The sequence below is a fragment of the Lepisosteus platostomus genome, chromosome 14, assembly GCF_059453375.1.
Source record: "Lepisosteus platostomus isolate fLepPlt1 chromosome 14, fLepPlt1.hap1, whole genome shotgun sequence".
NCBI lineage: Eukaryota > Metazoa > Chordata > Actinopteri > Semionotiformes > Lepisosteidae > Lepisosteus > Lepisosteus platostomus.
The window spans coordinates 23,315,544-23,336,516 of NC_142624.1; the positions used below are offsets into that span (position 1 = coordinate 23,315,544).

General features: G+C 36.7%; 1 protein-coding gene across 46 annotated transcripts in view; it reads right to left on the reverse strand.

The window, feature by feature from the left end:
- Nucleotides 1-20,973, reverse strand: part of ttn.2 (titin, tandem duplicate 2) — a 171,077-nt gene that overhangs the window by 63,797 nt on the left and 86,307 nt on the right. For all 46 annotated transcript variants that reach the window (XM_088605106.1, XM_088605104.1, XM_088605102.1 and 43 more), the window contains 52 exons: nt 19,837-19,960; nt 19,206-19,472; nt 19,007-19,104; nt 18,644-18,812; nt 18,079-18,345; nt 17,711-17,977; nt 17,219-17,497; nt 16,691-17,099; nt 16,473-16,597; nt 16,102-16,368; nt 15,739-16,008; nt 15,338-15,637; nt 14,874-15,176; nt 14,563-14,750; nt 14,347-14,461; nt 13,946-14,230; nt 13,703-13,854; nt 13,459-13,606; nt 13,062-13,239; nt 12,761-12,882; nt 12,354-12,641; nt 11,945-12,241; nt 11,547-11,733; nt 11,335-11,450; nt 10,795-11,094; nt 10,371-10,670; nt 10,166-10,271; nt 9,762-9,958; nt 9,343-9,648; nt 8,965-9,243; nt 8,564-8,863; nt 8,163-8,465; nt 7,556-7,936; nt 7,154-7,456; nt 6,743-7,042; nt 6,321-6,617; nt 5,932-6,216; nt 5,533-5,826; nt 5,128-5,427; nt 4,714-5,022; nt 4,432-4,622; nt 3,895-4,324; nt 3,159-3,467; nt 2,922-3,070; nt 2,588-2,620; nt 2,348-2,477; nt 1,961-2,260; nt 1,516-1,833; nt 1,105-1,401; nt 718-1,017; nt 300-614; nt 45-193 (listed from right to left, as the gene is read on the reverse strand). In XM_088605106.1, the coding sequence (XP_088461232.1) occupies nt 45-193; nt 300-614; nt 718-1,017; nt 1,105-1,401; nt 1,516-1,833; nt 1,961-2,260; nt 2,348-2,477; nt 2,588-2,620; nt 2,922-3,070; nt 3,159-3,467; nt 3,895-4,324; nt 4,432-4,622; nt 4,714-5,022; nt 5,128-5,427; nt 5,533-5,826; nt 5,932-6,216; nt 6,321-6,617; nt 6,743-7,042; nt 7,154-7,456; nt 7,556-7,936; nt 8,163-8,465; nt 8,564-8,863; nt 8,965-9,243; nt 9,343-9,648; nt 9,762-9,958; nt 10,166-10,271; nt 10,371-10,670; nt 10,795-11,094; nt 11,335-11,450; nt 11,547-11,733; nt 11,945-12,241; nt 12,354-12,641; nt 12,761-12,882; nt 13,062-13,239; nt 13,459-13,606; nt 13,703-13,854; nt 13,946-14,230; nt 14,347-14,461; nt 14,563-14,750; nt 14,874-15,176; nt 15,338-15,637; nt 15,739-16,008; nt 16,102-16,368; nt 16,473-16,597; nt 16,691-17,099; nt 17,219-17,497; nt 17,711-17,977; nt 18,079-18,345; nt 18,644-18,812; nt 19,007-19,104; nt 19,206-19,472; nt 19,837-19,960 (12,702 nt within the window). The remainder of the gene's footprint in view (nt 1-44; nt 194-299; nt 615-717; nt 1,018-1,104; nt 1,402-1,515; nt 1,834-1,960; nt 2,261-2,347; nt 2,478-2,587; nt 2,621-2,921; nt 3,071-3,158; nt 3,468-3,894; nt 4,325-4,431; nt 4,623-4,713; nt 5,023-5,127; nt 5,428-5,532; nt 5,827-5,931; nt 6,217-6,320; nt 6,618-6,742; nt 7,043-7,153; nt 7,457-7,555; nt 7,937-8,162; nt 8,466-8,563; nt 8,864-8,964; nt 9,244-9,342; nt 9,649-9,761; nt 9,959-10,165; nt 10,272-10,370; nt 10,671-10,794; nt 11,095-11,334; nt 11,451-11,546; nt 11,734-11,944; nt 12,242-12,353; nt 12,642-12,760; nt 12,883-13,061; nt 13,240-13,458; nt 13,607-13,702; nt 13,855-13,945; nt 14,231-14,346; nt 14,462-14,562; nt 14,751-14,873; nt 15,177-15,337; nt 15,638-15,738; nt 16,009-16,101; nt 16,369-16,472; nt 16,598-16,690; nt 17,100-17,218; nt 17,498-17,710; nt 17,978-18,078; nt 18,346-18,643; nt 18,813-19,006; nt 19,105-19,205; nt 19,473-19,836; nt 19,961-20,973) is intronic.

Sequence of the window (20,973 nt, forward strand, 5' to 3'; positions counted from 1 at the left end):
TGTATTTAAATCCCCCAAATTAAAAGAAAAGTATTTATGCTTACTTTTTCCCATTCTTCCTTGCCTTCCTCTTTATATTCAACAAAGTATCCAATTATCTTAGATCCACCATCTTTAACTGGTGGAATCCACTCAACATCTACAGTTGACTTGGTCCAATCAGTTACTTTGGGAATTGGAGGGCCAGGAGGAGCTAAAAGAAAACAAAGCAAAAATGTTATTGATCATTTTAGTGTCTATGTAATATTATAAATATTACAAATTGCATGGTATAGATTACAAACATGATGACAACATACCAATAGGATCTCTAGCAAATACAGGATCTGAAGGTAAACTTGGAGGACCACATCCTGCAGCGTTAATTGCAATTACACGGAACTGGTATTCAGATCCTTCAATCAGGCCTGTCACTTTGTAAGATACACCAAGAGGCATTATTTTGACTGGATCACGGTTCACTCTGTTCCATCTCTTTGCTGTTGTCTCTTTGCGCTCTAGCCAGTACCCAGTGACAGGTGATCCACCATCATATTCTGGTTCTTCCCAGTTGACAGTCATGGAGTCAATGGTCACGCTGCTAATGGTTGGTTTATCACATTGTCCAGGAACAGCTTTGGAATGAAGATAATTAGTGTTACTTATATCAAAGGAGAATCAGCATCATATAATTATAGAAAATTGCCAGTAATGTTATTTTATACCAACTGTACTTACTGAAAAGGTTTCTTGCTGTTTCTGGTTCACTGTCAAGGGGTTCACCTACACCATATTTATTCTGAGCCATAATGCGGAAAACATAGTCATGGCCTTCCAACAGTTTAGGTACAGAGAACAAGCACTCTTTGGCTTCATTGGAGACATGTACCCAAGTCTTTCTATTTGACTCCCGTTTCTCAATGATATAATTAGTGATCTTTGAACCACCATCATCTTTAGGAGGAAGCCAAGACAGAGTCATTCTTTCAGCTGTAATTTCTTCAAACTTGATGGGACCAACAGGTGGTCCAGGACGTCCTAATGAAACAGAAAGTTTAACATTAACAAAAAAAAGGAATACAATAAAAAAGTCTCAGCAGGTAGTTTGAAAATGTAAAAACATACCCAAAACATTCAGTCTCATTTCCTTTGAAGCTGTCCCAAGGTTATTTGTAGCAGTTATTGTGTACAAGGCTGTATCCTTCCTGTTGGCCTGCTGGATTAGCAATGTGCAGCTATCTTCAGCTACAATTTTGTTGACATGTTGATCATACTGCACCTCAGTTTTATCATCCGCCTTAAGTGGAGGTGCTTTATGCCAGGTAAGTGTTGGGAATGGACAGCCCTTAATTTTAGCAATGATACTGGTATCTGTTTTTTCCTCAACTTCCATAAATTCATTAAGTTCTATAGCTGGTGCACCTAAAATTGTAATACAAAACAGATTACAAGGCATCACATTTACATTCTATTCAGATTTCAATTTCCAACAGACATTTTTATTCTTATATTGACCCAAGTCTTTTGTTTACTTACAGGTCTGATCTTTAACTATAATTGGTCCAATAGTAGAAGATGGTCTGCTTGCACCAGCCTCATTTACAGCCTTGACACGGAATTCATATTCCCCTCCTTCTTTGAGGTCCTCAACTTTGAAAGTAGTTTCTTCAACATCTCGTCTGTTACATTGTTTCCAGGTCTCCTTTTCTTGTCCAGTTGTATCCCAGCTGAGACGTTCAACAATATAATGTGTAACTGGAGCACCTCCATCATTCTTTGGAGGTCTCCATGTCAGAGTGACAGTGTTCTTTGTTACAAGAGCAATTTTGAGCCTTGTGGGAGGTTCAGGAGGATCTGAAATAAAAAAATCAATAAAATTAAAACTAAATAAAAAATTAAAAAAATGTTTTTTGAGATAATGACCTAATTTCAGTCTGTTGTTCTTTTTAAAAAATCCTTTCAATCAGATAAGCAAACTTACGGATTGGATCTCTTGCCCTTGTCCTTTGAATAGTTGCCACTGGTGGACCTGTGCCAAAGCGATTTTCTGCACGGACACGGAAGAAGTATTCTTGTCCTTCAATTAGATCAGGTACCACAAAGGACTGGCTTCCACATGCTGGATTTACTTTTGTCCAGGCTTTTCCTTCAACTGTTTTCTTCTCAATAAAGTAGCTTTTGATTCTATCTCCACCATCATTATCAGGAAGCTTCCATGTAAGCCTGCATGTGCTTCTTGTAATATCACTTACTTTGAGGTCTTTTGGAGGTCCTGGCACATCTATAGACACAAATCACAAATATTTAAATTTCTTCTGAACAAATACCTGCAAATGAAAAAAAGAATTTCTGAAAAAATTTTACTTACCAAGAACATTGACTCTAACGTTCACTGTTTTTTGTCCAGCCTTGTTTTTAGCAGTGATTGAGTATCTACCAGAGTGGGTTCTCTTACACTCAGGAATAGTCACTGTTGATGTGGTTTCAGTTGATTGAATCTGAAAATTCAAATACATATTTACAATGCACCATTAATTTAAAGGTTTCCATTTTTTTAATTTTCAGTGAAAAAACGAAAACAAATATCAGCACATGATAGTGATCATACCTGTATATCTTCAGGAACATTGTGAATACCATCCTTAAAAAAAGGGGAAAAATAATTACATCTAATCCACTTTACATGTACTATACATTTATTGTACATTAGAATCCCAAGCTACCAACAAAACCACTTATGTTTATGCCATAACGATTTGACACTATTTAACATTTTCATGTGCATCTTGTCCTACCAGATTGCTCAATTTACAGAAGTGTAAATTGGTATATTGTGTTGGTGCATAGTGATTTGCTGACTAATGCTTTCAAATGTAACTATTAAACAATAGTATACATATTTTCTTCTGTAAGTGTTTATTTGTTTAAATTCATGTGGTTACCTTAATTTCTTTTTTAGCTTCTCCTTCAAATTCCCAAGTAACCTTTGGGACTGGGCGTCCTTTGATGAAGGCAGGTATCTTTATTGTTGAACCAGCACGACATGACAGAAGTTCTTGAGCATTGACATCCACAGTGACATCTGGCTCCTCTGCACAGGTAAGAAAAAACATGTTACACATACAGAAATTTTGAATTTGTCTTTCATGGGTATGTAATTTACATTAAAAAGATTTTACCTTGTAACTCCTTGACAAGTACTTCAGTAGTCCTAGGACTTGGCTCAGACTCTCCTGCTGTATTCACGGCAATAATTCTGAACCTGTATTTCTTCAGTCCTTGAAGATTTGGAACAGTGAATTCACAGGTAGGATGCAACTTGTCTGGTTCATTCACTCTAGTCCAGTCAGATGTGCCCTCATCTTGTAATTCAATAATGTAACCTTTGATTGGACTTCCACCATCTTTGTCAGGTGCCTTCCAGGTAAGAGTAACACTTGACTTAGTTTTGTCCTTAACCTCTGGGCAAGATGGTGCTCCTGGAGGATCTAATACAGAGAAAATTTTTTTTAAGACTGCTGTATTATAATACTGTATACAAACCTACAGTGGACCAAAAAGCTGTCTTAAGAATAAAACACTTGTTGCAGTTTTAGCAAACAGGAATTGTCTTTAGTTATTTTGATTAAAATACAATGTGATGATTTAAATATTTAGTTTTTCACAAACTTTATTTTATTTGATTTTTCTTAAAAAATGTAAGAAATAATTCTATAAAATCCCCCTTTTTGTGTGTGTGTTCAACCTGCAATGGGTTATTGTCACAGTAGAGGCTACATACAGAATGCTCCCTGGGCTTACAAGATTCCAGGTTTCAGTAACCCTTACCAACAATGATTGGCTTTCTGAATGGATGTAACTGACAAATAAATACAAACAATTAGAAATTTGGTAAATATTTTCATTTAAACTTACAGATAGGATCCAGAGCGAAAACTGGGTCAGATGGTTCACTTGGAGGGCCAACACCAGCTGCATTGACAGCCATCACTCTGAACTGGTACTCAACGCCCTCAATGAGTCGGAGAACATTGAACTCAAGGCCTTTGACAGCAGGCTTTGTAACAGGAGCTCTGTTTACACGAGCCCAATAAACACCACCCCTTTCTCTCTTCTCAAGCCAGTAGCCTGTGATTGTGGATCCACCATTGTCCAAAGGTGGCTCCCATGTTACAAGCATGGATGATCTTGTGTGCTCAGCAATCTTTGGTTTCTCTGGTGGACCAGGAAGACCAAATGGATCTTTAATGATTACTTTTTCTGATTCTGCGCCATCACTGATTCCATATTTGTTTTCAGCCCTGATTCTGAACTGGTAAGCACCATCTGTGGTCAATTTCCAAACCTTTAAGAAGAAAATATATATTACCATAGTGATTTCAGTTATTTCTGTTTCAGCACTACAGTATATTGTAATCATTTTATTTTCTGATTGTAACACTTTTCTCTTACCCCATATCTTCTTTCTATGATGTTATTTGTAATTTCTTCCCATTCAGACTTCTTCTTGCTTGCATCCCTGCTATCCACAATGTAGTTTGTCAACTCACTACCTCCATTATCCTCTGGAGCATCCCATGTAAGGTAACAAGATTCAGCTTTGATGTCAGAAACCTTAACATTTCGTGGTGGTGAAGGACGGTCTGTAACAATAACACATTGTGTAAGTTATCTCTGAATACTCAAATGAATAAAATCAATCAATCCAAAATGTCTTATGTTCAATACACTTACCTAGTACTTCCACATTAATTGAGTGATGGGCAGCTCCAAGGCGGTTAGAAGCACTGATTGTGTAAAGACCTTTATCTTGTCTGACAGTAGCAGGAATACTGAGCTTTGTCTTTTCATTGGTTCTAGATAGCACCTCTGTGTCAATCAAAAGTGATTCTGTAGGCTTGGCTATAACAACCTCATTTTTAGACCATTCAATTTTAGGCAATGGGAGGCCTGTTACTTCTGCTGGTATTTCAATTGGCTCCCCTTTCTTGACAGTTATTGCATCTCCTTTGAAGTGTTTCAGCAATGTCACAGTTGGAGAAACTAAAATACAGAACGCAAAAAAGTAAATAAAGTGCAGTAATGAAAATGTATCTAGGTCATCAGGTCATGTAGATAGAGTATATACTTCACACAAAAACAACAAACCTTCATCATCTTGAATGACAACATTCAATGGAATCGAAGGATCACTTTCTCCTATCTCATTCACTGCTTTTACACGGAATTCATACATGTGCAGCTCCACAAGGTTGTCAACTAGCAAAGTAGTGTCCCTGCATAGTTGTCGGTTGACAACGTCAAATTCAGTTGCGTCATGTCTTTTCTTTTCAACAATGTAGCCTTGAATTGGACTTCCACCATCATTACGAGGAGGTTTCCAGGCAAGGGTTACAGAAGTTTTTGTCCTTTCAGTGTAGTGAAATTTCTCTGGTGAAGTAGGTGGACCTAAAATAAATTAAATTAAAAAATAGAAGTAAATGTAAATTAATCATAAGTATATTTTTTCTTTAAATTAAACGTGAATGCATTTAATTTGGAGGAAGAAGTTACCTAGTGGATCCACAGCAGCAATAGGTCCTAGTTCAACTGGCGGACCACAGCCATACTTGTTCTTGGCAACAATCCGGAACATGTACTCCTGTCCTTCAAGCACACCTACGATGTCACATTTAGATGGGACAGTCTCAATAGGCTGTCTCCATGTATGCATTTTAGCATCCTTTCTTTCAACAATAAAGCCAGTGATATCACTTCCTCCATCATCTTCAGGATCTGACCAGTTCAACATGATCATCTTTCTTGTGACAACAACAGGTTTTAAATCAAGTATAGGTCCAGGAACATCTTATGGAAAGGAAAAAGCAAAAACACAAATGTTACACATATCCCAGAACACAAAAAGTATGTTTTTTTAATTTATAATACATACTTTTTTATTTTATTACTTACCCATTATATCCACTCTCGTCCATGCAGATTTGCTTCCACTGCTGTTTGTAGCAGTAATAATGTACTTGCCATGATCTTTCCTGAGAGCATTTTTGATAATAAGCGTGTTTGTTGTTCCAACACTTTCAATGGTAACGCGTTCTGCTTCTATTTCACCTTCCTCTTTGGTCCATTTTACTTCTGGTGAAGGTCTACCAGTTACTAATGCAGGAAGCTTCAGTGTGTCACCAGCTCTAATCTGAACTCCGTTTCTCACGCTGATATCCAGTTCAACAACAGGAGGTTCTGTAAATATAAGCAGACTTAAGCCAACTCATCTTTAAATTTATTTTTAATTTTGGATATGCTATAACATTCCAAATGTAGTGTTTTAGCTGGAAAACAATTACCTTGAGGATCTCTAACAGTTACAGGTTCTGTTATTCCAGGTGCACCTTCACCAGCATTATTTACAGCTATCACACGAATTCTGTAGTCAGCTCCTTCTCGAACTCCACGCACTGTAAGCTTCCGGTCCTTTACCAATTTCTCTGTGCAGCGTGACCAATCATTTTTGCCTGCCAGGACTTTATCAACGTGGTACCCAATGATTTCACCACCTCCATTGTAAATGGGAGGATCCCATGCAACTTCAATGGAGGATTCCGATGTATCAACAATCCTTGGAATAGGTGGGCCAGGTGGTACTAATGAAAATAACATGAAAATTATTTTAATCTGATTAACTAAAAATAAAAATGATAAAATATATACAGTACAAACTCATACATGCATGTCATTTTTATATTGCATTAAAGCCAGTTCTACATACATATTGGATCCTGTGCTGTCTTCGGTTCAGATGGAACGCTAAATTTTCCAGGTCCAGCAGCATTTTCAGCGCAAACTCTGAAGATGTAAGTCAATCCTCCCAATAGACCATCAACCCTTGTTTCCAATGCATTGAGAAGACTTCGGTTAACTCTAGCCCAGTGTGTGCTGTTAATTTCACGTCTTTCAATCCAGTAACCCAAGATAGCACTGCCATTGTCTTTAGGTTCATTCCATTTGACAAGCATACTATTGCTTGTCACATCCTCAACTTCAGGCTTATCGGGGGCCTCAGGTGGTTCTAAGTAAAAAAAAAGTATTTTTCATTTATATTTAAGAAAGATGTACAGTATAATAGAAAATAAGTTACATTAAAAAATAATATACATTAGCTCACTTCATATTGACTTACCAAATGGATCCTTTGCAAGAAGTGGCTGTGAAACAGATGGTCGTCCAGGGCCAAACCTATTCTCTGCTGTAACACGGAAAACATACTCTTTTCCTTCAATAAGTTTGGTCACAGGATATTTGCATCCCCTGAGAGTTGATGTCACATTAACCCATCCGATTTCAGCCTTGGAGTTATCTTTCTTTTCCAAGATATAATTAAGTATCTCACTTCCACCATCATCTAGGGGTGGTTCCCATTTACATATCACAGAATTTTTCCGAACTTCTTCAAAGATAAAGTTTACTGGGGGCCCAGGAACATCTGCAATTAGCAATATTTAAGAAAAAAAGTTATTTTTCATACCATCCATTTATTCACACACACATTGAAACAAAAAAATTAAGAGTACTTCTGTCTTACCAAGCACATTCACTTCGCATGAGGCAGAGGCAACACCGTGATCATTTTCCACTTTGATTGTAAATTTTCCATGGTCCGGTCTAATGGAATCACGCACCATAGCACAGGACTCCCCTTTCCTGCTGTTGTCAACTGTTAGACGCTCAGGCAGGGAAAGATAGAATGGTTCTTCAGGTTCAGCTACTGCATCCTTTTTCCTCCTAATAATTGGCTTGTCAGGTCTCTTCTTTATTTCTTCTGGTCTTATCACTTCATCGTTTCTATACCATGTTATAGTTGGATAAGGTGACCCAGAAATGTTGGCATCAAGTTTGATTTCTGTACCCCGTTTAACATCCAGGCCAGATTGCAGACTTCCACTGAGGAAGACCTTTGGTGGATCTGCAAACCAAGTATTAAAAACTAATTAAATAACAAGCACATGAGTTAATCAAATAGCTAAACATATTTTAAAAAGATAAGTAGAAAACATTGATTAATACAATACGTTTTCAGAATGTTAATTCATAATTAATAAGTATGATTTTTTGTTTTGATATCCAAAATATCTTGATTACTCCCCATACCCAGATAATCAATCAAAACCCTATTTGCATGTTGCACTTACCTATAGGATCAGCAGCCTTTACTATTGGTGTGCTACGCGAAGGATCACTAACACCTGCGGCATTTTCGGCACGTGCACGGAACTGGTATTCCTTGCCTTCTTCCAGGCCCTTTACAGTATAAGATAAAACAGGCACCAGGAACTCATTACACCTTTCAAATTTGTCTCCACCCTTCTCCATTTTCTCCAAAATATAGCCCATAATCTTGCAGCCTCCATCATACATTGGTGGTTTCCAAGTCAGGGTCACTGACTGTGAAGTAGGATCATGGGTTTCAACATCGACTGGTGGATCTGGACGAACTACATGGAAGAAAAAAAGGAGAAAATTACAGTTCAAACTGATTTGTAAAAAATACCATGAAATAATTCTATGAGAAAACTGTTTAAAAAACACATACCCTTTTGATCTTCAGCGATGACAGGGTTACGGATCTCATTGTATTCTCCACCACCAATCTTGTTAACTGCTTTAACTCGGAAGTAGTATTCCCCATTTGGTATCAGATCTTTCACTTGCCAGGATAATTTGTTCTCTCCAGACATGACTGGCACATAGGTTCTCCTTCCAGCTTCACGACGTTCAAGAACATAATGTAAGATAGGGCTACCACCATCATTATCTGGAGGTTCCCATGAAACCTTGCATGAATTTTTGGTGACTTCAGTTGCAGTGATATCCTTGCACTGACCTGGTAAACCTTTACATTAAAAAAATTAAAAATAAAAGTTAAAATATAACCAGATATTTTAATTTATGAAAATAAAAAAAAAACAGTAAATGGGAATGTATTAATCCTACCTATGACTTTTACATTAATTGTTCCTGTTGTGGATCCAAGTTTATTCTCAAGGGTAACTGTGTACACACCAGCGTCTGCATGTACACAACTGGTAATTTCAATGAAAGCTGCAGTGTAATCAGACCTCAGACCAAGTCTGTCACTAGGTTTTAGTTCTTTGCCATCCTTATGCCAAGACACAGTAGGCATTGGTACCGCCCTGTAAGGAATGGGAAGACTCATCTTCTCACCCTCTACAACAACAATGTCTTGAGTCTTTAACTCAATGGATGGATTACCTGGAAAAATAAGAAGGAAAAAATCTTTTAGTATCTTTAAATTATTTTATAACTTTAATCTATTATAAAGACAGCACAAGAAACAAAAAGGAAACTTACAATCAGGGTCTTTAGCAAAGACATTTTCTGAAATCTCAGAGGGGTCACTGACTCCAACACCATTGACAGCACGAACTCTGAGAACATACTCTTTATCAGGGATGATGCCTTCTTCTGCTTTAAATTTAAGATCTTTCACAGGACGGGAGTTTACTCTCATCCACTTTTCAGTTCCAGCCTCACAGAGCTCTATGTGGTAGCCAAGGATGGGGCTACCACCATTCTTCTCAGGTGGCTTCCAGGCAATTGAAATATGACCTCTGCTTGCATCTGTTACGTGTAGCTCCAAGGGAGGAGATGGTGGACCTATGACATAAACAATAAGGTGTTTTAGATATTTAAATATGAATGGATACCAAATCCAGTACTTACACTGACATTAACATATCAAGGTATAGTATAAAGGAAGGATAACATACTTGTTGGATCTTCAATTGTAAGAATGTCTGTGGGTTCGCTTGGATGTCCAACACCTGCTTCATTCTCAGCACAGACCTGGAACTGCACCTCTGTTCCCTCAATGACATCTGTGACTTTGTATGTGCAGTCTGGTCCTGATGTTTTTCCTGCTTTCACCCAACGAGTCCCAAGTTTCTCCTTCTTTTCTACGACATATCTATGAGAAAAGTGTTCAAAAATCAATCTCCATTTAGTTTGAGAAAAACTGTGACTTTTCCCACATTTGTTTCTTCAAAACTTACAAAATTGGATTGTGAATTTTTAAAAATGTTTTTCTACTTCTCTTTCATTTTTTGCAATTTCACTTTCATCTTTCACTGTCTAATAAGAAGTGAAGTACATTTAGTTTTAGTAAAAATATTACCTTAAAATTGGTCTACCACCATCATTCTTGGGAGCCTCCCATTTCAGATCAACATGTCTTTTTGTAACATCTACCACTGTAAGAGCATACGGAGGTCCAGGAGTAGCTGAAGAGATAAAAGATAAAAGAACAATTGACTAAGTGTTGACAAGCACGAGAAGTAAAATGCATAAAAAATAGTGAAGAGGGAAGAGAATTGACTTACTGAATGTGTCTTTGGCAAGAACAGAATCTTCAATTTCACAATAGTCACTCTGTCCAACAGCATTCTCAGCTGCAACACGGAAAACGTACAGTGAACCCTCATTGAGTGGACTAACAGTATACTTCATATCCTTAACTGTGGTGTCAACTGCTTGCCAGCCTTTGCGTCTAACATCCCTCTTCTCAACAATGTAGTTGGTGACAGGAGAGCCACCATCTCTTTCTGGAGGTGACCACTTCAGTTCGGCTGTGTTCTTTGTTACGTTAATAACTTCAAGCCAGCGTGGAGGCGACGGAGGATCTGGGAAAAAGAAACAAGGCATAGGGATTTTATTCCACTTTTATCTTTTTCTAAGATAATTTTCCCCATTTTTATAGAAAGCATAAAACACAAGGATGAGGTTGCTACAGATAAATTGACTTACTTAATCTCTCCTTGCAGAGCACAGGATCACTTGGTTCACTAGGTTCGCTTTCTCCAGCTATGTTCACAGCTCTGACACGGAATGAATATTCTTGCTTTTCCATAAGCCCTTTGAGGAAATGCTCAGTCATAGGAACTCCCTCTGCAACACGGACCCAGTCCTCAGTTCCACTTTTTAGTAGTTCAATAATGTAAGATTCAATCTTTGCCCCACCATCGTGTTCTGGTTTAGTCCACTGCAAGAATGCAGATGTCTTCATAACATCCTTAACTATTGGCTTTCCAGGAGCCCATGGAGGATCTGAAAAGAAAATGCAAATATAAATTATATTTATAATTAAAATATAATTTTTCTAAACTACCAAATTTTGTATATGACTAATTTTCAGTAGTCATTATGCTTTTTCATCTCCAATAGCAATTAAATTTGCTACGACTTCAACATATTTTAATAGTACAGGAGAGATTTCCTGTTTAGTCATGGCTAAATCATTTAAGAGTAAAGTCAATATAGCACACTTTTTACAGTTGATATCCTTACCAATGGGATCTTTAACCAAGAACTGATCTGTTTCGTTGCTTGGTTTTCCAGGACCAGCAAGATTCTCAGCTAAGACACGGAACTTATACTTCTTCTTAGTTGGCAGACCTTTAACTCTGTAAAACATAAAGAAGTAATTTTTCAATATGAATAAAATATGTTTTTAAGATTTATGTTATCAGTACATTTTCCCACCATCTTTGAATTCCTACCTGAAAGTTGTATCTTTGATAGGTAACTTGTTGCATCTAAGCCATTTATCATTTTCTGGGTCATATCTCTCAACCCAATATCCAGTGATGGGGTTACCACCATCTTCAGCAGGTTCATTCCATGTCAAGGTCACAGAGTCCTTGGCAATATCAGAAGGCTCCAGTCTAGTTGGTGGACCAGGTGGATCTGAGCAAAAGAAAAAAAACTGTAAGTCCCATTTTGTATTATACTCATACATTAAATTAGTAATTAAAGCTTGGTCAATGAAAGTAATGATATTACAATTATCTTATGTACTCTGAATGTAATGCCATGTATATGCATGAAACATATTTTTAAGTAGTTACATGTATTAGTGATTTGATATATTACATTTATACATATATCCATGACTTACCAAAAGAATACTTAGCAGTAATTGGTACGTGTTGTGCAGGCTCCCCAATGCCATACATATTTTCAGCAAACACTCTGAAGACATACTCCTTAAGAGGCACCAGATTATTGGCTTTATATGTAGTTTCCTTAATAGTGGAGGAGAGTTTATGCCAGACTTCACTGTCTGTGGCTCTCCGTTCAACAATATAATTAGTGACTTTTGATCCACCATCATCTCTCGGAGGATTCCATGTCAGGAAACATGACTCATTTGTAATATCAGTGATATCAAAAGCAGCTGGAGGTCCAGGTTTATCTGTTGGGTAAGAAAACAAATAGTGAAAGGGAAGTATTCAAAAGCACTTCTTATGGTAACTGTGGTATGTAATATGCATATTAACCAGAAAAAAACAGAAAAGATTAAATACCTAGGATGTTGACCTCAACGGTTGCTGTTGCACGCCCACTGATGTTAACAGCTTCAATTATGTAGGTAGCACTGTCATCTCTCTTTGTTTTAGCAATTGTCAGTATTGAATGACCGGGTTTGGTATCAATGGAAACTCTGTCATCAGGTTTCAGGACAAGGTCAGCCTTTGTCCAGGTAATCTTAGGATCTGGTTTACCCATAACTGTGGCTGGCAAGTCAATCTTTGTCCCAGCTTTTACTGTTAAACCAGCAAGTAATTTAACATCAAGCATAATCTCTGGAGCCTCTGTTGGATGAAAACAATCCAAAATTAGTTTACATCTTAAAAACACTTAGACTCAATTTAAATATTAAATATAATAAAAATATAAAATAATCTAAAAATTCAAATGTCACATTTTATACCTTTGGCATCCACAGCTTGGATCTCATCTGTAGGTTTACTGGGTCTGCTAGCACCCAGACGATTCAAAGCTCGTACACGATATGCATACCATTGTCCTTCACTGAGCCCCTTGACTTCATACCTGCATAGGAAAAATAGTATGTTTAATAAAAAACAATATATTACATCACTTTTATAAGCAGTAGTGTACAGTACATATGTTTTAAGTGTATAAAAATCAATATCAGCAAATCATGGCTTTAATGTTAATTAAATTATTTTAACTGTATTACAATGTGTTTATTGAAGATGAACACTCACTTCAGATCTACAACAGGGTCTCCACAGGGCTCCCATTTATCACTACCACGCTGGCACTTGTCAACAATATAGCCCTTGATGGCAGATCCTCCATCATATTTTGGTGGTTCCCATGACAAGAAGATTCCTGAAGCAGACCTATCTCTCCATTTCACATTTTCAGGTGGGTCTGGTACAGCTATGTAATGAAAAGAATGTTTTTTTTTTGTATTCTGTATGTTTTAGTTATTTACCACTGCATCATTAGGCTTTTAGAAAAAAGTCTCCAAACTTGTTAAGTTTTTAAACTTGAAAGATAGCCATTATCATCCATCTTCAACATAATTGACTTAAAAATCTTGTTGTCTTTAAAATTATACGCATTTGTCATTTCTTTTAAAAAATAATAAACACTTACTTGCTGGTGATGATACATTCACCGGTTCATCAATGTATGCAGGTTCTCCTGGACCACATTTGTTGCAGGCAAGAACTCTAAAGAGATATTCTTTGCCTTGAATAACATCTGTGACAGTGAACTCCTGGTCCTGTACACCAGTAATAACCTTAAGAGAAGTATTAAAGCATTTAAAATTATAATACCTGTGCTTAGGGTTTGTCAATGTAATTTTATAAAGACATTTAAAGCAAAGGGGAAGTACCTTAACCCAAGTCTTGCGATTGACTTCACGCTTTTCTACTTGGTATCCAGTCAATGGGCTTCCACCATCATGCTCTGGAGCTTCCCACATCAAATGCACTGAACTTCTGGTTACTTCAGCAGCTTTCAAATCTCTTGGTGCACTTGGGCAAGCTGAAACCACAATGCATTAAAGTCATGTATACTTAGAATTTCTTGTTACTTGTTTATGCAGTTTTCATAAAAAAAAAAAGATTTTACATACCAATCACATTCACGTCAATTTCTCCTGAGACTGTTGTTACAGGATTCTCTAACTGCACAGTGTAGATGCCCTTGTCTGGCCTTACACTAGGGGTAATGACCAATTCTGTATAAGACATTTTGGTATCCATTGACACTCGGTCTCCCCTTTCCAAGTCTTTTCCTTCCACAGACCACTTTGCAGTAGGCAGGGGATATCCAGTAATAGGAATACGAATCTTGAGTGGATTAGGAACAATGACTTCCAAGCCATCTTTAAATGCACTTAGGTCCAAAGTAGGTGCCACTAGACAAAATTGAAATAAATAGAATAATCATCAACATCATGGTAACTCTCATTTTCAGAACTCCAATTCATATTATATTATTCATATTTAAGGGCATTAAAAAAAATATATGTACCATGTGGATCATCTGCCATAAGAGGTCCTAATACATCAGCAGGATCTGAAACTCCAGCAGCATTCTCTGCAGACACTCTGTAAAGGTACTTCTGTCCATGCTTCAGACCAGTAACCTGTATGGTACATAGAAAAGTAACAATATTAGTGATGAAAACAATGTTATTATCCATTTGAATTTTTTTTTCTCTGAACAATGAGATCAGTACAGAAATACCTTGTAAGAAAGGTCAGGACAAAGCCTTGCATTGCATCTCAGCCATTTGTCTGTTCCTTCTTCACATTTTTCAATAATATAGCCAGTAATCATGCTTCCTCCATCACTCAAAGGAGTCTCCCATGTAAGCTGAACAGATGACTTTGTCTGGTCAGAATAATTAAAGTTAAGTGGTGGGCTTGGACGTTCTGAAAGAGAAAAGAAAAGTTATTCAGAATCTGAATTTTATTAGTATGTGTGAAATAATAATTATTTCATTCATCATTAATTTTGTGCTAAATATATGGGTAATACATTTCTGTCATATTTACCAATAGGATCCATAATCTTCACGGGACTGGAAGCAGCACTTGGTTTTCCAATTCCAGCTTTGTTTTCAGCTCTGACCCGGAAAATGTATTCTTTATTCTCCACAACATCATTAATGGTTGCAAGAAGCTCATCTGGTTTTGTCACAAGAGCAGGCTCCCACCTAACCGAAGTCCTGTCACGCAACTCAATGATATACGCTGTAATGTCAGATCCACCATCAAACTCCGGGGGTTCCCAAGTGACTGTAGCCCCAAACTTATTCACATTTCCAACCATTACATTTTGTGGTGCATCAGGAACATCTGAAAAGCAAGCAAAAATGTAATGCTTTAGAGATGAAAGATCCAACAGTTTACAAAAAGCGTTTTATTGGTCATAGTTGATAGTATTGCTACTATACATAACTATATTGGACATTAATATAATTATGTTTAACAAATCTGTGGCATTTTAAAATACTTACCAAATTTGTTCTTGGCTTGAACTGGTGTATCTGTTTCCACTGCTTCACCACTGCCTACCCTGTTGCGTGCGCAGACACGGAAGAGATATTCAGCATCCTTTTGAAGTCCAGTAACAGTGTATTCAGGGCTGTCTGCACGATCAGTTGCAAGTGTCCAGGTCTTGCGTTTGATGTCACGCCTTTCCACAACATAGCCTAAGATCTTGCTACCACCATCGCTTTCAGGTTCTTCCCAGGCAAGACTAACTTCCCCATCACTGGTTTCAACCACGTGCAGGTTCTTAACAGGTCCAGGAACATCTGCATTACCCAAAGTATATTATTATATCATACTTATACATCATATATATCAAAAGTTTAGGTGTTTAAGAAAGACTAATTAATTATTTAGGCCGCCTTACCAATCACATCCAGATTAATAATTGCTTCTCCCTTTCCATGTTTGTTTTGAATAACAATTTTGTATCGCCCCTGGTCAGACTTCTTAGGATCCTTTAGCCTGTAACTGGTCATATCCACTGTAGTGTCAATGTTCTGTATTGGCAGGCTGATGTCATCAAAGAACCATTCAGCCTCTGCTCGTGGGTAAGCATCATAGGGAACAGTCATTGTGAAAGACTTTCCAGCATCTGTCACAAGGTTTTGGTCAGTTGTCTTGATAGTTGGCACAGCTATGATAAATTAAAAAAAAAATCATCAGGTTTGTTTGCAAGAATGAAATTTTCAAGTCACACCAACTTTATGTTGTTTATATAGTAACTTACCTGCAAGTTCAAGCTTAGCTCTGGCATCTTTGTCTTTGGCAATAATTCTGTATTCTCCTTGGTCTCGAGGCCTGATTTCACAGACTTGTAGCCTGTGTACCTTGCCTTCACTCATCATTTGATATTTGTCACCCTGAACAATGATCATGTTGTTTCTTAGCCATTTAACCTCAACTCTGTCTTTGTTAAGTTCAGCTTCAAAGACAACATCTGATCCAGGGGCATCAGAGACATCCTTCGGTGGTCTGATAATCTCAACAGGGATTTCTGAGGTGAAAAAGGGAATGAATTGAGATTAAGGAAAAAGCAATTTATAGGTTGAAAAAATATTACATAATATATATATAAAAATCTAAATTATGAAAGAGTACCTTCAACAAAGAGCCTAGCCCTTGATCGTCTCTCTTCCACACCACAGGCATATTCACATTCGTCATCTGGCCTGCATTCTTTGATGCAAAGTCTGCAAATGTTGCCTTCTTTTTCCATGTGGTATCTTTAAAAAAACACAGAATAAATAGTAAGGAATCTATTTTTTGAGAGGCAATTCAAACTTTCATTTAAATTTTAGCAAATAGAAAAGACTTACCTTGGTCCTTCCCTAATTTCTCTGCCATTTCTGTACCATTTCACTGTTGCCTTTTCTTTGGAAAGTTGGCATGTGAAGATAGCATCTTCGAATTCAGTGACTGTCTGGTCTTGAAGGTGGCTGGTAAAGTCAGTGGGTGCTTCACTAATAATCAGCTCAGAAACAGCTTTGTCTGTTCCAGCAATTACAGTATACTCTCCCTCGTCGGCTAGGCTGCAGTCTTTCACTATAAGCGTGTGCTTGTTTTTATCTATCTTGTACAAGACACGTTTGTCGAAAGCAATTTCCTGTCCTCCCTTCATCCACTTCAGTGTAACATTTGGTCGGTTGACTTTGCAGATGAAACTGACTGTCTTCTTTTCCTGAGTTTCACAGTCTTCAGGAGGTTCAATGATCCTCAGGTCCTCCTCTGTATGAGGTAAATAAAACCCATTAGTCTCAATGGTAACAAACATCCCTTGTATTTTAAACAGAAAAACACTCTCAAACAATGAGAAATTCTTTTAGAAAACACAATCTTAAATATACCTTGAACAGTTAATTTTGCAGAGCATTTTGCATGCTCTCCTCTGTGGTTTGTCACTGTGATGGTATAAGTTGCTTGATCTTCCAGCTGGGCATCTCTGATTCTCAGTGAGAATACCAGATCTTTCTGGATGAGGATGTATTTTGCACTTTCAAATATTGTTTCATCATTTTTCAGCCACTTGGGTTTAGCTCCCTCTGTGTTTACTTCACAGTTAAAGACAATTTCTTGCCCTTCTTTAGCTTGTGTGTCTTTGATAGGTGTTATAATTCTGAGTTTTTCTGCAAAAAGAAGAAAATTTTGAAAATGACAAATAGTGGATAAAACTTGTCATATTTAAAATTTATTATTTAATGTTTTTAAAATCTTAAGGAGTTTTGACTTACTTTAATCAAGGTAAGCACAGAACATAAAATAATTACACTATGAATATATAAATTATATGGATGATTAGTGCAAAGTTCACATTAGACAAAGTAAAAAACAAATCTTACCAATTACTGCCAGGTCCGCTGATGCTCTTGAAGTACCAATTGAAGCAACAAATGTTCCTTCATCACCAGGGATGCAATTCTTTACAACAAGAACTCTCCTTTTGCCATCAGAGATAATATCATATTTATCTCCAGCTTCAATCTCCTTGTCACCTCTGAGCCATTTCACTTCATATGTGTCCTTGGATACTGAACAGACAAATTCAGCTTTGTCCCCTTCAAGTACTTCTTGGTTCTGAGGTCTGGCAATAAATTCTGCTGCGAGTTCTGAAAAAGTTAAAAAAGACAGAGAGTACAGATAATTATGTTTCTTTAAAACAACTAATTGTCAGTAAATTGGTGTTCTTGATGGCTCTAGCTTCACCTACCATTAACTTTGAGTGTTGCTGATGTCCGTGAACTTGGCAGTCTGCAGTTATACTCTCCTGCATCACTCATGCAGATACCCTGAATAATGAGTATCCTCCTTTTACCGTCAGTTATCTGGTCATGTCTCCCACCTTCAGGCAGTTCAGTGTCACCTTTATACCATCTGACTTCTGCACTGGGTTTAGAGACCTCACAGATCATTTTGATGCTGTCTGTTTCAGTGCCCTCAACATTTGATAGGTTCTTTGTAAAGACAGCTTCTTCTTCTGCAAAGGGAAGATGATTAAAAAGATAGTTAAGTACTTTTTGACCTACTGACAAAAATTGAAATGGAATTTCCTTGTCTGTCCCTTTTTTCTGTCACTAGAAAGTAATATTTTTCATAAGGTTCAGCTTAGTTAAACCTAGGGTTTAGTTGTTTAGCATGTACGCATAAAGGAGAATTGTATGTAAAGAGGAAACAGTTTCAAATAAGATATTCAGGTTTATTTTCATAGCCAAGACTCTGGCTTTTTTTTAAACATTTTCTGAGACCTCTTTAGAAATATTTTAAAATTCTCTTACCTATGACAGTAAGCATTCCAGAGGTTTTGGCAGTCCTTGCATCACATTCATATTCAGCTTCATCATCAAAGACTGACTTGCTGATTATAAGAATACGCTGGACACCTTTAGAAATGATTTCATACTTCTTGCCTTTTCTGATTTCACTGCCATCCTTGAACCAGCGAACCTGATCGCAAAGAGGAAAATAAAAAATGTTATTAGACTTGAGAAATGTTGCACAATAAAAAAGCCTTTAATAACAGACTAATAAAATTGGTATAGGAGGAAGATTCAGTTTTACCTTGATTATATTCTAGTGTATATCCAGCAATTACTATTACAGTATTTGCTAGTTAATAATTGTCTAAACAATTTACTAACCTTCGCACTTTCACGGGACACTTCACATTCAAATTTGGCTGATTCCTTTTCTTTAACCTCAACATCATGGAGAGGCTTTGTGAACTCAACATGTGGAGCTGCAAAAACAATCACATTTTAAAAACATGTCTTGAAGTAATTAATATATTTTTCACAAGTTATTAAATACTGATGTCTTTTTGTATTAGAATTCACTTACGCTCAACGTTTAGGAAAGCAGAAGTCTTAAAATCCTTGGCATCGCAGGTATATGTTTTAGAATCATCAAGGGTACAGCTGTGAATGATAAGTCTTCTGACTCTGCCCTCTGCAACCATCTCATATTTCTTTGTTTTGTGAATTTCTTGACCATCTCTAAACCACCTGACCTCAGCATTTTCCCTGGACACTTCACACTCCAGTATAGCAGTGGCCTCTTCTTCAACAGTTTGATCTTCAAGAGGCTTTGTAAATTCAACTGGTGGCTCTGAACAGTAAAATCAAGATAATGTTTGAATATGTGCACATTTCCATAGATTAGATTTAGATAATTGTATAGATGTATTGAATAGATAGACTGTATTTTAACACAGTTGTCCATTTCTGTACCATTCGTCTGCATGATTATGTTAACATTCTAACAAACAAAAGTTTAAAATTATTTATTAGAAAAATTACATACAAGCAGAACTATTACATTGACAAAGTAAATCATGATGAAACTAGTTAATGTCAGGTATTTCATTCACTATAAAATAGATATTATCCCAATTTTTCCCAAGTTAACAAAGCCCCCTTGGTTGACACAATAAACCTAACCATGAAATGGCACAATAAAATATTTTACCTACCTTTAACAATGAGGTTAGCCTGTATTTTGAAGTCCTTGGCTGTCAGTTTAACTTCACCAGCCTCGCCTAACTTAACATCCCTGAGGGTAAGTGTGTGAACTCTTCCTTCAGCACGAGTGACAATCTACACAAAGCATAGTAACACAACATTTATTTAGACCACTTCAATAATGGATAGCAACACTATTAACATCAATGTAACCTTAATAACGAAAAGAAATCTTGTGGTAATGAAAGCCTCAAGGACCATGTACTGTAATTATTGAGCTCTCAGAAATAATACTGAAACAATGCTCCCCGTTACCAAATTCTGCCTGTTCTACCTATAACTACAGTATAACTAATTCATTAAGTGCAATTAAAAAAACATTTGTTAATTGCATCTACAGTATATAGCAAGGATCTATTTAATGTTAATTTAAAAAAAAATACTCTAGAAAGTCACACCAAAGTTGGCAAGTGAATTAACTAATTTAACACATGGAATAAACACGGTATTTCTGCAACTCTATAGAAGTTACAAAATTAAGGCACATGCGGATATATTCTATTATCCACTCCAATGTTGATATATAATTCCAGGTTTCAGTTGTTATTTTTATATTTGTTTTTATTGTTAAATAGATAGTTAAATAATATTTTAATGAAAAAACATGACTGATGAACTCCACTTTTAGGCTTGCAATGTGCAGCATACTGGATTCATGTTTATGTGTTTAAAAACTTGATTTTTAAAAATAAACGTCAGCAAGTGCATCAAGCTTCTCACAAAACTCACCTACAGTACTTATGTAAAGAAACAGGAAGAATTCTAAGTGTTAAATGTTATTATTTTATATTAAACGTTTTCTGACATTTGAAATGAATTCTATTAAATAATTTTGGATTAATGTACAGCTTACTGTTTTAAATGATTGCTGTCAAATAACTCAGCTTGACCCCTGCCCTCAAAGCACGGACGCAAGCACTTGAAGTGGTTAAAAATAACCCTGTAGGAACGCTTGCAGGGCAGAATAACGCACCATGTTATCTCAAAACCCAGATCAAATGCCTGAAATGGAATTTTAATCCTTTGAGGACCTTATATGCAGAAAACACTTAAGTGACAAATGGTTTCAAGGATATTTAATTATATGA